Source organism: Vanellus vanellus (assembly GCF_965231255.1).
Source record: "Vanellus vanellus genome assembly, chromosome: 10".
Classification (NCBI taxonomy): domain Eukaryota; kingdom Metazoa; phylum Chordata; class Aves; order Charadriiformes; family Charadriidae; genus Vanellus; species Vanellus vanellus.
Genome location: NC_138915.1, coordinates 19,663,505 through 19,679,544, shown reverse-complemented (window position 1 = coordinate 19,679,544; position 16,040 = coordinate 19,663,505). Strand labels below are relative to the sequence as shown.

At 36.6% G+C, this 16,040-nt stretch overlaps 1 protein-coding gene across 1 annotated transcript in view; it reads right to left on the bottom strand.

Moving 5' to 3' along the window:
* Positions 1 to 16,040, bottom strand: part of DIAPH2 (diaphanous related formin 2) — a 260,049-nt gene that overhangs the window by 170,763 nt on the left and 73,246 nt on the right. The window contains exons 19-20 of the mRNA XM_082488260.1: positions 5,176 to 5,277; positions 3,675 to 3,769 (exon numbers count right to left, since the gene is read on the bottom strand). Coding sequence (XP_082344386.1) covers positions 3,675 to 3,769; positions 5,176 to 5,277 — 197 coding nt within the window. The remainder of the gene's footprint in view (positions 1 to 3,674; positions 3,770 to 5,175; positions 5,278 to 16,040) is intronic.

Below are 16,040 nucleotides of genomic sequence, written 5' to 3'. Positions count from 1 at the left end.
TTTCACAGGATTTGTCAGAAATGTATATTTCAGTACACAGTAATAAATATACTGTAAAACATTATTTTTTCCATCAGTGCAGAAATACAAGTACCTACTACTAAAACTGCCCATTTTTTTTAGCCACGTAACCACAATCTGTTAGCACACTTCTTTTCTTTTTCCTCATCCACACCCCTTTACGGTCTAGAGCTAACAGATCAACTCACTTTACACTCAGCTTCTCAGAAGGAGAGGTTGGCTCTGCTAGCACTGCAGCCTCCCATATATATGTTTAAATATGTTTACTTTCATTAATTGTACTGAATAACCAAAAATGAAGCTAAACTGATCACATACTCAAATCCTTGTCAGCACTTTAGGAAACAGAGTTTCATAATGTATTATATGGGTTTAAATAAAAATAGGGTAAAAAAAATAGTTTAACTAAACATACGTAGTCATAGCAATCTAAAGCAGAAATTAAGAGGCTGAAACTATCACTCACTACTCACTATCACAATGCCCTAAATTCTGCTAAACAAGGTGTTTGGCAACGGTATTTTTACAAGAATTTATCTCAAAGACACACTGGGAATTGAGAAAATTTTTTTCCGAGAGTGTTTTGCTCACAGACGAGTTACAACAGTATATAGTCTACCATGTACTCAAACTGATTAATCCAATTAATTTTTAGTAAGTATTACAACATAAGCTTGAAAAGCAGCAAGAAACGAGGACTCGAGAAGCATAACTGAAAAACCACTTTTCGATATGCTCAATTATGCTGTACCCATTTGGCTTTCACCATTTTGATATTTAGAACAAAGCAGTTTCCACATGTGCATTTTCATAAAGTCCAAGTTTTGCCAAGCATGAAAGAAAGCAAGGTTTGCTGTGCAACATTTTTCCCATCAGTAGTACTGAAAACTGTTAAACTGGTAAATTAGTTAATAACTCAGAAGATTAGAATAAAAATATACCAGAATAGACTGAACATGAAATAGATGATACGGCCCATTTACCCCAAAACACTTCTAAGAATATCTTTATAAACACACCAGGAATGTCTTCTGGGTTATCAGCTAAATCCCCCTGCTATGAGAAGCAACTCTGCCACACCGTTCCCTTCAGGAACGAATCAATCTCCAAAGCATCAGTTTTTCAAAGATTACAGGCAGTCGAGTTTCTAGACAGCTGCATTCATGATGAATTCGTATACATGTATCCTGGTGTTAACACTGCCTTTTACTTACGCAACTTCATCTTTCTCCTCAATGCTCACGCACATCACTCTTCTCCCCATATAGTTGTAATGTAGTCATACCCCCTCTCAGCTATTTATATTGCTAATCTAATCAAGCCAATCTTTTCTAGCTTCCTTCTGTAGACTGTTTCTCCATCCCTCAATCATCTTAAGTAGTTTTTAAGTTCAGCTTCTCCGTTTTAAATTCATTTTTGAGAAATGAGTATTTTACTGAGTATTTTAGGTAAGGTCTTAGAAGTGCATTATTCAAAAGCACAATAATTATCCTCTCTACTGGAAATACTTGACCTGATACACCTTGAAATCACATTTGCCTTCTTTATGGTGCACTGGCTCTTGCTGGGATGAAGTTAATTTTCTCCACAGCAGCCCATGTGGCACTGCTTTGACTTGTGACCAAAACAGCATCGGTAAGACCCCAATGTTTTAGCTGCTGTTGCACAGTGCTCGTGCAGCTTGAGGGCCGCCTCTGCTTCTCCCCCTGCAAGGAGGCTGGGGGGGGGGGGGGGGGGGGGGCAATCCGCAGCCCAGCCCTGACAAGCCCACCAGGGCACGTGGCTGGGACCGGGTGCGGGCTGAGCCACTCCACATGCGGCTACACCAGTGGTAGCTGTACTTGTCCTGTTGAGCACAGACTACTACTTCTCTTCAATCATTTCCAACGGATCAGCAACCATTACACCATTAGCTTTCAGCATTTTACAATTAACATGTAAGATCATGACCTTATACTTCAGCATAACATATCAAATCTTATTTATATTAATCCAGGTCTCAAGATACCTCTGCAGCAAATGTAGAGTTAACTATATCGATATGAAACTATTTCGCATTTGAGGTACTCAAGGTGGGTTTTTTATCCCTGTTGATTTTTGATTTTACAGTCAAATGATCTGATAACCCTGATCAATAAACAAACAAGACTTCTTACTTACTTCCAAATACTACATATTGTGTGCTTTAGTTTTCTGTCATAAGACTTACTCAGTGGCCAAAGATAGTATTTTTAGCAATGTAAATACGTGTGTATATATAGATATGAAACCTTTTCTATTTAATTTTAGGGCCCATACTCAAACCCTATTAATTCCATGCTGACATGGCCTGAAGCAGGACATCACAGTGAAACACATCAAAGTCAGACTGGAAATAGTTTCCCATCAAATGGGAACTTCGAGAAACATTACACTGTAGCAATAAAAAACAAATAAAAATCAAGGATTATACAAAATGAAATATGAATGGGAATTTCAGATACAAAATCTGTATTTTCAGACACATCAGGTTAGGTGGTATAAGTCTCAGCATATGACGCTATAAGAAAAATATAACTGTATTTAGTGCTGTGAGACCAATAGTTTGAGGTCTGTGAGAAAACTGCAGCCCTTCCTTTAGAGCCTCAAGAAAGCAAAACTCCAGAAACGTAGAGAGGCCTTGGTGACACAAGAAAAATTGCAGAAGGAGGACACGCAAATTCAATTTGAAAAATATAATTCCATTTACACTGTACATTTTGCAACAGAGTTATTTTGTTAAGAAACACTGATGTTAAAATTTGAAGTTATGGAGAAGAGACCAGGCAACTCAGTTTAGCCCAGCGTACCTGGAATAATCTTTTTCCAAGTGCAAGAAAGGAAGAAGAAATTAATTTAGAAAGTCAGGGGGACTGGGACAGGGGTGCAAGCAGGAGACAGGGAAGGAGGAAAGTATAAAAAGAGGCCCAGTATGTTAGCTAGAATGTGAACGAGTATGAAATTAAAAGAAACCAATTCAACACCAGTATCATTGCTGTCCTACATCTGTATACCATTTTAGGTTTACATGTTTCTCTGTTGCACTCTGTCACTCCCCAAAGATCACAAGGGGCAGTGTACACGCTCTCCTCCCACTGCGAGGAAATCGGAAAGGGATGTAAAGAAGCTGTATTCCATATTTTCTTCTCTCCAGGTGACATATTTTGGGTTCAAAGTAAGACCAAACCAGTTTGAGATTTACAGATGGGCACTGGGTTATAGCAGTATCCGGAACATTCAGGTAGCTTCACCTATCACTAGTGACAAGTAGAGTTGTTTCCACAAGTCGACTGATGAAACCTCGTTATCCACTAGCCTAAATCTGGTAAATGCTTGCCTTCAAAGCTGAAAAACTAGAATTATCAGAGGTTTCCTCTTGGAAGAGGAGTGTCATAAAGTTAAGAGATGCAAAAGTATTTTTGTTAACAGTGTCTTTTAAAGACAGTCTTACTGCTATAATCAAACATATTTAAAAGCAGAAGTGAAATTAAAAAACAAACAGTAAACACAACCGATACATTTGTAGCTGATGCCCAGAAAACTCTACACTGTTCTTACTTTTGAATTCCTACACCTTCACAGAATTTTCATGTGCAAAACAAACTACAAACAAAACCAGAAACCTTTTCACATACCTGAATCAAGGATTCACTCAGCTTCTCTTCATCAACCTCTAAAATTATATTTTTTATTTCTTCATAAGGCAAACGGAAAGAACCCAAAAATATTGCTGAAATTCAGTAATAAGTAATTAGAATCAAAAAGGTCAAAAAGATTGATACAAGATGACAATTTCTAGCAACTCGAGATTCATATCTGATCCAAATTAAGATGTTTCACAATAAGTTTTCTGTATAAAACAACTAGTAGATCAGCCACACTATTGCAGTTCAACTTATTAATTTTACTTCTAAGAAATGAAACTATGACAACAGTTTTTACTGTTTAATCAGCCTCAGTTGCTCCCTAGCAGTGTTACTTATCTGTAGCACTAAAGTCCTATTTTTATGAATGGCAACATACCTGCATTACTACTTAGACTTACTCAGTCACTAGAAGACTTTAGCTATTATTTTTGCTTTCATAACCACGTATGAATAGCTGTACTGCATTTACAATTGATTGAGTGACATTTACCTGACATTCTAGAAAAAATCCCGTGCCAAAAGGATAATGAAGGGCTGGGTAAAGACAAAAAAATAATACCCAAACTCTACCACTTTTTAGGGTAAGTAAAATCATACAAGAGACAATGTAAATCATATACCCTTCAAAGATGGGACTTTTCAAAGCAATTTGGTGTCAGGATGTTTTAACATCTCAGCAGAGCCTCAATCAATAAACTACAAAGTATCCTAACACAGATGGGTTAGCATACCATTTTAATAAAGTGCTGTACATTCAACCTAACTACTATGGCTCATTTTCCTGCATCCATATTTTTAAAACTTGTAGTTTTGTATCACTTGTGTCATAGAGCATTTTCTGCTTAAGAAAATGTGCTCGCAGATGTGCTAATAAACAATGCACAGTTGGTTTTACTCACTTCGTTTGCCACAAGCATAGATGGATAAGTGACCTTTTATGGTATTTCAAATTCAAATAAGAGAATCTACTACTTTCTCAATAATTAAACAGAGAAGCAGCACGTTAAAAATAATCAGTGGGGCTGTTCTCCTTAAAATTTATAGTAGTAGAATTTGCACATAACTTACCCTATTTCATAATATATTCCTCTTTAAAAGTCTAACCTCCATCAAGCTCTTTCTCCATTGCTTTAACCAGAAAGAACCAATAGGAATGGCGTCTCAGCCCCAACCCACAAAACCTACCAACACTGTGCCTTCCTTATATACTTCCAGTCTAAAGCAATTAATGAAAATCAATTTTTTGTTACCAAAAAAAGTAGTTCATTAACATTTAAGTCATTTTCCCATATAACTTTGTTTTCCCAAGTTGTATAGTGAATTCAAATCATACATATATGTAAAGCCCTTCTGAACTTGAATCGTGTTCACACTAGCCAGTGTTCAGAAAAAGAATATTGCACATGTAAATAAAAAGTGAAAGAAAACATTTAAGAGTTGTGTGCACATGCTAATTAGATATTCACCTAATGCATTTGACATCACTTACATAGATTTTGTGCAGTTTTTCCATCCAGAACTCTTAATTCTTTAATCCTTTTCTTTGACTGAGCTGTCTTCTTTTCTTCTGAGTCTTCTACTGCCTTTTTAGCTGTAAAGAATGTATTTATTAAATTCTGATTCATTATTACAACTATTAAATCTAACAGACTAAGAGCAACTCAGCTAGAAAGCCATGATAATGCATCTATTTAGAATCAGTTCAAGGCAAAAGGAATCCACTGACTCAACGTACTGTAAAATATCCAAAGAAACAAAGGAAGTTTACAAAATTAGGAGGAATGTGAAATGAAAGTGTTACTAAATGTGACCAATTTTCCCAAGCACTATCAAATTACATTTATATATTTTAACCCATAAAATGTTATCTTCAGCTCCAGTTTATTCCAAGCACCTTTAAAAATACAGTCATTTGGCGTTACTTCAAAGCACATTAGCGCCCTCTGTTGAAACAGTAATAATTCAAATAACATATCAAGTTCTTCATTCAAAACCAATAAGATATATCATTTGAGATTTATCACACTACACAAAGGTAGGTTTTTAATAATTATTTATGTCGCCACTGGTAAAGAGCAAAAGCCATGTAAGAAAATACCATATATTTTAATGTTTTTTTTAATTAGCAAGGATCACTACCCTCATATTCATTGCTTAAAATTCTATAGAAAGTAATGTGGCATTGAAATATTTAAAATACATGCTGATTTTTGCATAATTTAACATACTTAATTGTCACAGAATTTTCTTATATATTAAGAACCTATTAACAAGGATTTATTTACTTTTAAGTGTCACATAACATATTTGGCACTAAAGGAACAGAAACTTAACATGATTAACATTAATTAAACCTAATGACCATTTTAAGTCATGCAAAAGTAACTGAAAAACTTGAAAGTCAAATTAAGAGGAAGTTTTAAGCAGACTAAAGAGAAGAAAGACCTATGAGCATTGTTTTTTTCTGTACTAATTTCATCAGCATGGGTTTCATTATAGGTATCTCCTAAGAAGAGATCAATCTTAGTTCAATCTTAGTTGAAAAATAACACCAAAGCCTCAGTTTCAACCTCTTAAAAACAAGCAAACAAACAAACAAACAAGAAAAGAAAAAAACAGAACAAAGAAAGCAGTTATTTTTCACCTTATACACATTACCACTAGGAAAACATCTGGCATAAAATAATTCTACTGGGTTTATACCACTTGAATAATTAGTTTACCTTGGGCATTTTCATAGCAGCATAAACTAAGCTAGTACAAGATAGTTCTCTTATCCCCAGCTACCTCTAAAAAGCCTAACGTGGTAAAAGCTAAACAAAAAAGATGATTCAACAACAATGCAATACTTGCTCTCCCCTTGCCCCACAATTATTCTGCAAGCCTAACTACGTATGACCAGCTTGCTTTGTATTTATAACAGGACCAAGCTATACATCAACTTAGTAATACACAGATAATACCCCAAATTCCCACCAGCACTGACCCTTTAACTACGATGAACAACTGTTTAAAATCCTGAAGTGACACTCCATTAAATAATCACCCTTACCACTAATCATTCCCACTTAAACAAGGAAATAAAACCAGGTGCTCAACAAAACAAACAAAAAAACACTCTAAGAGTTAAAAATTAGTTGTCCCATGAGAAGGCAATAAATATTATGAGTTCTGTTATATGGACAGAAGCTACTGAAAAGCCTAGATTTGTGTCTGTTCAGACAGGTGCGAGAGATGATTCAATAAGATGAGTGACCTATTCCAATCTGTTTAAGAATTAAACTCTCTGGATTTCCATACATGATTGGGTCTTTAAAGTGTTGGCCAATACACACCCTCACTATCAGCTCACAGAGTACTATACTTGTCACGTTAGTTGTGAACACTAAGCAGAAACCTGTTCTGTAACCAGCTAAGCCAATACACGCCCAAAGACAGGGTTAATTGTTTCAGTCTTGTGGCTTGCAAAACTGCAAAGGTAAGAAAAATATGAAGTTGTAAAAGAAAAGTAAAGATACAGGTGTTTTTGTTACCAAATGTCACTCAACACATAGGTTCTGATCACATTTGTCCTACAGTGGTAATTCACATACACCTGATCAGACATATCAACTGAAAAACACCTTTGTAAGCAAGAGTTTAAGAGCAAAGGTGTTACCCGAGCCCAACTCTAAACACGCATTAAAGTTACTCAGCTACTACAGTACCAAGAAAAGGAAAAGCGGTTTTGGGACTTCAGCTTTTAAGCATACAATATTTTATAGAGACACACAGAGGACAGACTAAGTTAGAATTCACAACAGGGCAACAACCAGTCTTCACTATTATCCTTCCTCACCTGTTTCCAGATCACGCTCTTCTAGCAGTTGTGAAACTAGTAACCACGTTTAGAACACAAAAGAGCAAACATTCAAAAGTTTTGTAACAAACCATGGGTACTCCTACCTGCTTAAGCCTGAAGGGCTGTAACACCATCACTCATAAATCATCCATCTAATAAATATTTAATGTCTGGTTTAGTTTAAAACATTCCACTTGGAAAAGACCAGAGAAGATGTTACTTCCAAAGGTTTCTATCTTATCAAGCTCTCAAGCATAAGCCTTTAAAGACTAAGTTAGCTTTATGCCAATTTACCAAAACAATGGAGAAATACTCAAGCCAGATGCTTATATGACTGCACCAAAGTCACAATTCAGCATCAACGCCAATCTTGCCAACAATCTAAAACTCAGGCAGAGAGAGACATTAAATTACCAGAACTTCCTCCAACACAGTTTGACCATGCTTAAGATTACATTAAGTATCAGAGAGCTGTCAAAAGCCATGCCCTTCCCTCTTCTGTTAGTGGCTCTATCCCCTTCTGATCACATAGCCCATTTTAGCAGTGACTCGACTGTGACAGGACCACAGATTACAGAATTTTAAATAAATTAAAAAATAAAAAGCTACTTGATAAATTTCAGATTCAATATACTATTGCTGACCAACCTCCCAACCCTTTTCAGGCACTCCTTTCACAATTGCCCGTTTAAAGATGAGAGACACTTTTCGGTTTGATGCCGCAGTACCAGAGAGAGAGAGATGAAAAAAGGATTTTTTAACAGTCAACATAGGGTAGCTCAAAAAAGCAACATAAAAAAAAAAACAACCCACTAATCTGGAAGCTCAAGCACCTCTATTACTTCATACAGACCTTTGAGTTTAGCGTTGTGACTATTCATTACGGCACTTTAATAATGGCACTGACTTACATCTTCATTCAAAATGTTTTCAAACTGACAGGCAGTACCTAGAGCTAGTGACACTCATACCCAGGTCTCCATAACAAAGATGGCGGTGGTATTTAGGAAAAAAGGTGTAGCAGAGGGGAAATTTCCTTTCTTTCTGACCACAGCAACAGGACACTGAAAGAAAGAGGTCAGGTCTCCAAGTCTGAAGCTTTATTCCACAGGGCCCATCTTCCACCCAAACCCATCCTGAGCTAGCCAGCCACCTCTCAGCACACTGCTTAAGTTTGCCTCTCTTATTTCAGAATACGAGTGGCTTTTTCCCACCTTAAAATCAGGCTTGATCCAAATTCATAGCTCTCCTGTTTCAGCTCCCAGAACACGCTCACTAATCAAGTTTATGTCAGTCCTCCATTGCAGTAACAGCCCTGGAATGATGGCAGCATCCTCCAGTAAGCGGTTAAGCCTGTCCAGGTAGTCTAGCAAGTCGCTCTGCAGAGGTGACTAATACCTCCTTCACAAGTTCTCAGGAAGAGAGTCCAGGAGCCCAAGCATTTGTCACCACGTCAAAGAAGCCTGAGTACCAGCAGAGTAGATTTCAGGCTGAAAAGGGCCCATCAGATTGTCCTCTTGCATTTCAGATCACCATGTCTGTGATAACTGACAATGCTAACGCACTTCTGTTGTGTTGATGCAAAGCACTTTTAAATCCCTACATCTGTTTTTCTTCTTGAAAGTTAATCCCTTTTCACACAAATTTATATAGATCAATATTCGGACTTATCTGGAATATATGTACACACACATATTCTTTGAAATGGCAAAATACTAAGGCATAATTATCTCACACCTGTTACACCTATAGAAAGTTTTGGTTGAGTTTTTTTTTCTTTACCCTCTACCTCAAGCAGACAGGAGAGGGAAAGAGAGCCAATATGATAGAGCAAGAGGGGAAAAGGCAGTTTTAGCATTGGCAGATGCCTCTTTGTGGACCAGAAAATACAGCTCTAAACACCAACATTACGTAACCTCCTTTTTTTTTTTAATCTAGATTAGACAACATATTTGTTTATCAGTGTTGGAGGAAAAAGCTGATGCAACATGCTGCAAGGGATTGTTTTTTTGTTCATCCTACATTATGCAACACACGTGCAGCTCAAGTGTATACCTTTAGCGATACCTTCAGCTGGGAACTAATTTAATCCCACAGAAAGTGAACTGCTCGAAACCCATGTAGGGTTTAAAGAAAAAATGGCAACACTAAACAAAATGTTGTATAAGTTTTAAATACGTTAAACAAGACTCCTGATAATCGTGGCAAAGAACACACACAAACATGGCGAAATACTTCAGAGACGTAATTAAGAAAAAAATCCTACCACCAGTACTTTTGTATTTCTATAGCCAAAAAAGCAAGCACACGTGGCTCTTAAAAATTCCCATTCTACACCTGTTCATTAGTTCAGCAACTGAGTGGCATTAAAAGTCATCATGACAAATTTTTAGTAATACATACAAGTTTACTTAATATTATTGGAGCTGTTAAAGCATTTTTCTGATTTAAAATGTCCATTCATATTAATCTCCTCCTTTCTTTTTTTAATAAGCAGCAAATAATTTTAATAAAGAAGTAACAGTAAATGCTGTCAGTCATGAACATGATGGGGATGAAAATTAAAGGGAGACAAAAAGGAGTACACTGATTTACAGTATGGAGACAGCAGAGATTTAGGTGAACTTTAGCTTATTTGAACCTGAGCTTTAATCTCCAATTTCTATCCAGTCTTTATGCACAGGGAACAAATGCCCTTATATTGCCACAGGAAATGAATGAGTAATTTCATCTTATTTCCATCTGGCAAGTGGCTTACCAATTGCATTTACTAGTATTTGGCAGCAAAAGTAAATACACAAAAGAAATTAATTGCTTTATTTTTCCCTTCACCTGAAAGAAGATTAAGGGATGTAAACTACACATACTGGACTATGCTTGAACAGCTGAAACTATTAATTACACTGAGAAGTACACTCACAAAAATCCCCCACGTCATACGACTTGGTAGAAAAATTAAATAAGGAGCTAGTAATGCCATTGAAAGATTAGAAGATGTTTTGTAGGACAAAAATTCCATAAATTCTACTGCAACATAATAGAACTTCTTTAAGCCTGGCTAAATTGACGATGTTGGGAAGCTACTGATCATTTTCTATTTCTGCTTTACTTCTAGAGGCACCCAAGAACAGAAATAAAACTCAAAGAAAGGGGGAGAGGGAGGAAAGCCAAACATAACACAGTCTGAAGTCTGAACTTGTTCTCTTCCTTCACCAATACACTAACGTCAAACCTTTGGCATTTGTCCAGCTGCATCCTTTCCACACTCAAATGAAACAGTGCAGCAGTTCACACAAGGTAGGCCTAATTAGCACAGCTGTTAGCATAAGCCTGCGAACTTCCACCAACCACTTGTTTCAGTAAAGTAGAAATATGACCAATTTCTTCTTCCAGACAGCAGAATGAACTTTGGCAAGTTTTGCATGCTCAAGGAAACAGAGAGCAAAGACTATGCAAAACTACGCAAAGAACCTGCTGATCATCAAGAAGTGCAAACGGGTCCAGAATCATCCTGAGCAAGCAGAGCCCTGTCAATGGCAACAAGTCGGAAAACAGTGGTGCAGACTAAATGGACCAGTGACCAAGGAGGTATTCTCTAACCAATCCTATAACCAATGGAACTAGAGAATATTCAGAGGATCTCAGGGGAGAGATTCTGGTAGATGCCACGGTCCTCCACCCGGACTACGCATCGCACAGCTGAAGGCACAACTTCTCTCCTGGACCACGTCATCCCCTGCAGAACATGGATGTCTTGCAATTTGTGAACTGCATAAACTGATATTTCAGTTCCCTGGTTTCCAAACTCATAGTCTCCACACTGTCATTTGGTCTTAAACTTTGGCAAATAGCAAACCATTTCCCCAAATTTCTAGAGACAAATGCAAGAGCATTAACAGATGCTAGCCACTCCCTCTTGTCACTGAAGTCAGCAGCCGTGTGATCTCATGCTCATTCCCAATGCCACCTGGCATTTTGCAGTTCACCTAAAATCACTCAGCTATCAATTCCTAAAGTAAAATTAATTAGAGCACTCCTGCTGTCACTCTGTCCTTTCGGCAATCAGAAGAGCTAAATACCTGGTACAGCATTTTAAAAAAAAAAAAAAAAAAAAAACAGAAAGAAAACAAGTTTATTACAAAGAAAGCAAGCAATTGATCTGAAAGTGGATCTGAGTTTGAGCTCTCAAGGTAAAAAAAATAAAACTGACAAGGGAAAAAAGCATGGAACCTCTTGCAGTCTCATATGTTTTTTGCCTAATTAATGTAATCAAGCTGAAGGAAGTGACATCAACCCAACAGATTATGCTCTTTGGAAGAAAAAAAAAAAAATAATCATGACTTAGTTTTACAAATGAGTTTTATCAAAAAATAGCAGGGGATCTATATTCCCATTATTTGTTCTTATAATGCAATGGATTGTTATTATATTTGGCCACCACATTTAATGACTATATGAAATATTTCTTGTTCTATTAAAATTGCCCTAAAATGGTTGAAACTAGCCTAATTTTCGAGTGCAATTTGAAAATCTGCATGAGGAACTTGTGCAGTAAAGTTAAACGGTTAATGTGTACTTAATTAACCACTCCATATTGCAGTTGCTTTCAGCTTTCCATCAACAACCTGAAATCTAGTAGATGTCTGGGCCACAAATACTTTATTTAACAAAAAAAATTAAAAAAAAAAACAAACCCCAACAAGCGCTACACACAACTCATTTTGCCCCCTTCTATTTACTCTGCTAAAGACCTATTCAAAAGATGTTTCTTTTGCTGAAAGACACTACGCAAATATTAACAATTCATCACATACAAATGGTCACAGACATACATGCCAGTACTCCTGAACACTAGAAATCAAACAGCAGGAGGCAAATAATGATTAAACTGAAAATATCCTCAATGGGCCTACTTAACTGTGTTGTACGATGTGCTGTATGAAGCTGGAATAAAAGCTAGTAGCCCTTTCCATGAACTCTTCTCTCACATTCCCTCCATGAATATTTATAGAGAAGAAAGCCTCAGGATTGTCCATCCCACTCCTTCCTTTGCCACTGCTTCAACATCTGTGAGGCTCAAGGTGAAGATGCTGGCCTTTGCTCGAAAGAGATGCTTATCCTTGGTAGGTTTCGCTGGGCACTGAGACATTACACGTCTTTGCTGCATATACATTAGTGTTTGACTAATGCCTAAGAAGATCTGTCAATGCACTTTAGAAGTAATATAGTAAGTTTTTATGTGGGTCAGAGAAGACATTTGCCTATAAAAATAAAATGCTGCCTATCATAGTATTTTTAATTTAGACAGTCGCATGTCCCAGTTATATTTTTTTCCTCTGATATCAGGTCATCATCACCTCAGAACTGCAAAATCCGATAGAATCTGGAAATAATTATAGCTAACTGATACTCTTGTTATCCATACAACTTTCAAAAGCAAAAGAAAAGCACCAAGACTCAGGAAAAAAAATTCAAAGCAAACCAAAATGTCAAAGAACTGCTGTCATATTTTATCAAGATTTTAATAAACTCATTTTCTGTTATTACTATGACAAGTCTAGTAAACAAAAGTCTTTTACATTAATAGTTCAGCCATTGTTGCCTTGATTAGGCTTGTAAAAGGCACATTTCCCCCCCTTCCCCCCCCAAAAAAAACCCTTATGGGAATCACATTTTCCAAAGGCATTTGAGAAATAATGAAGCTAAAAGAAGATCTCAAGATCCAAAAATCCCTTTATATACTCAAGTTAAATAGATATTGGTGCTTAATGGAACAGACTACAACTTTAGTGAAAATGAAGTGCTAAATTGATTTCTATTCCTCTTTCACTGTGATATTCGATATATAAAGCTCTTGACTAAATATTTAAACACTAAGTAAAATACACATTTCCAAATGTACACTCCAGTATCCTTTCCCTTTTTCAAGTGTTTCTCTACCATCAGTTTTTTAAACAAACACGCATGAAAAATTGTTTCCTTGGTACCTATCTAAATCCCCAAGCGCTCTATTTGTTTACCAACTTCTAGATCTACTGTAGTTTTTTTAAGCGTAATGTGGTACACCCTGGCTATACACTCTGACCTACACAGTGAAATACAGAATGTTACACTTCCATTGACTTAGTACTTAAGAAGTTTGGCTTAATGTTTAGTAAAAGGAATTGTATTCTCCTACTGATTTAGAGCTAAAAAATATTGGCAATTAGCTGGTATTTATTGTTTTATTAAGCCAGCAGAACTCAAAGGATGCTTTCATAGGCACCAGGTCCAAAGCATAACTTCACAGGGGAAAAGGATCATGTTAAAAATAATTGGGAAATTATCTGTCTTAATAGATTCCATTAATTTCTATAGCCAGCAAGCAGTGCCCTGTAAAGTTGGCTGGTAATCACAGCTTTGATAAATACAAATAGCAATTTTCATCCTTATTTATAAAATGTTGAGAAATTAGTTTTCCATGAACAAATGTTTGCAATGGGGGCCCTGTAATGGACAGTATCAAATAAATCTAATCAGCTGGATGTAATCTATAACAAGCATATCTTTCAACCTAATCATATGTGGGCACAAATATTTTTGCTACCTGTCAGTGACAAGAATACAGGTTATTGCAACCTTTAAGTTAGAATTACTTACAGTTATAACCAGACACATTAGAGGACAGTGGTTGGTTTGGAACATGAACTGCCACACCACACAATGTCACAGGGAAGACGTATTGCATCTTTCCACTTTACAATCATTCTGACTAATCATCATTCTAACTAAGGTCATCCCCATAGAGTTTCAATATACTGTGACAGTGAAACATTTCTGGCATACTAACGTAACTCTCTGAAAAACAAACAGTAATTGAGACACTTGATGATTCCATACTAAGACAACCAAAACTGAGTTCCTTTCCCCCCCAATAACTGGGGTAGATCAACTAACACTTGTGAGATAATGCCCATCATTCAGTGATGTATTACTGTTTGTCTCGTGTGTCATGTACAATTTTAGTCTTCCCCTCTGTGGTCTTTGAAAACACAGAGAAAGTAAATACAAATTAGTTATTAATGAGACTTGCAATGGGAGAAAAAGGAGGCAACAAACCAGGAAAAGTAGCAAGCAGCAGGATTAAAACACTGGAAAACTACATGTTTGTTTGAAATACAGAGATGATCAATGCCACAGGTTATGCATGCTGAAAGATCGTGAGTTCGCTGAAGACAAAACCCAATGAGGACTTTACTATGCATAAAGATGTGACCTCTGGCTTAGAAAAAAAACTGTCAACCATTGGAGGCTGGAAAGTATCAATATTTAGTTTACTCTATGTACATAAAAAGACAGACATTTAATATATATTAACTAACATACATTTACTCTTTTGCCGAAGCATTAGCTCTCAGTCACCTGCTGAAGACGAAATACTGGGGTCAAGTGGCCCGAAGGCAACCCTGTATGGTTGTATATGTTACTCCTACCTTCTAACAGATCTACCTTGAAAAAGCTTTCTTGGGGTCCAAGTAACTCAAAGTGTGTTGAAAACACCCAGGTGCTCACTGAATACACGTGCAATGATTAGCTGCCTTCAAGAGGTAAAAGATAAATTGCTTTCACATCACAGGATTAGTCTTAGGGGACCTACCATAGTACTAAATTAAGCCACTTGCGTTTTACAAGACTAAAAATAGTCCTGAAACACACAGCTACCAGTCTCTCACCTTCACCAAAATAGTCAAGTCTCACTATTCACCTCAGCACATTTTAAGCATGTATGCATACAGAATCTACAGTATATTCTAAATTTAGCAGATGTAATCCATGCTCTGCTTACCTACATATTACCAACATAAGCAAAATTTGGCTAAAACGATCCATTAAGAGGGCAGCAGCTCAGTGCTAATGATCCAGATGTCTTAAATGCACGAACAATAAGTGTCAAAAGAAAACCTTGAAACTTGTTCCACGCAAACTACTGTTCAGAATACACAATTTAAAGATAATTCCACATTGACTTATAAAAATCGGCCAGTTTACCATAAGGGCTTTCTGCTTTTAGAAAGCCTTCAACCCATAAGCTTCTTATTCACTTGCCTCTTCACATTGGAAAATTGTTCTGTAACAGTATTCTGAAATAATTACACTCCCACCTTACAGAACAAAAAAAAAAAAGTATCTGAAAGAATGACGTTTCAGAGAAGTTTCAGTTTCCCACAACTGCACAAGACACAACACTTCCAGAACATAAAAACCAGTAATTTCAACTTTACATCCTTTAGAGATCATTAACAAGTAATCCAATAGCTCAACAAAATTATCAGCTTTTTGTCTGTGTTAATGCCTATGTACCTAGTATTTTCAATTTCTCAATGAATTCAGAACCTTAATAGCATGATTGTTGACTTTTAATCCTTTAGAAAGCTTTTTAATGTATCTTTCTCCAAAGAACCTTTATTGATTTAGAGAACAGATCTATCCTTACTCCATGTATATATGGCAGAAGTTCTGTTCAAAGCATCTCC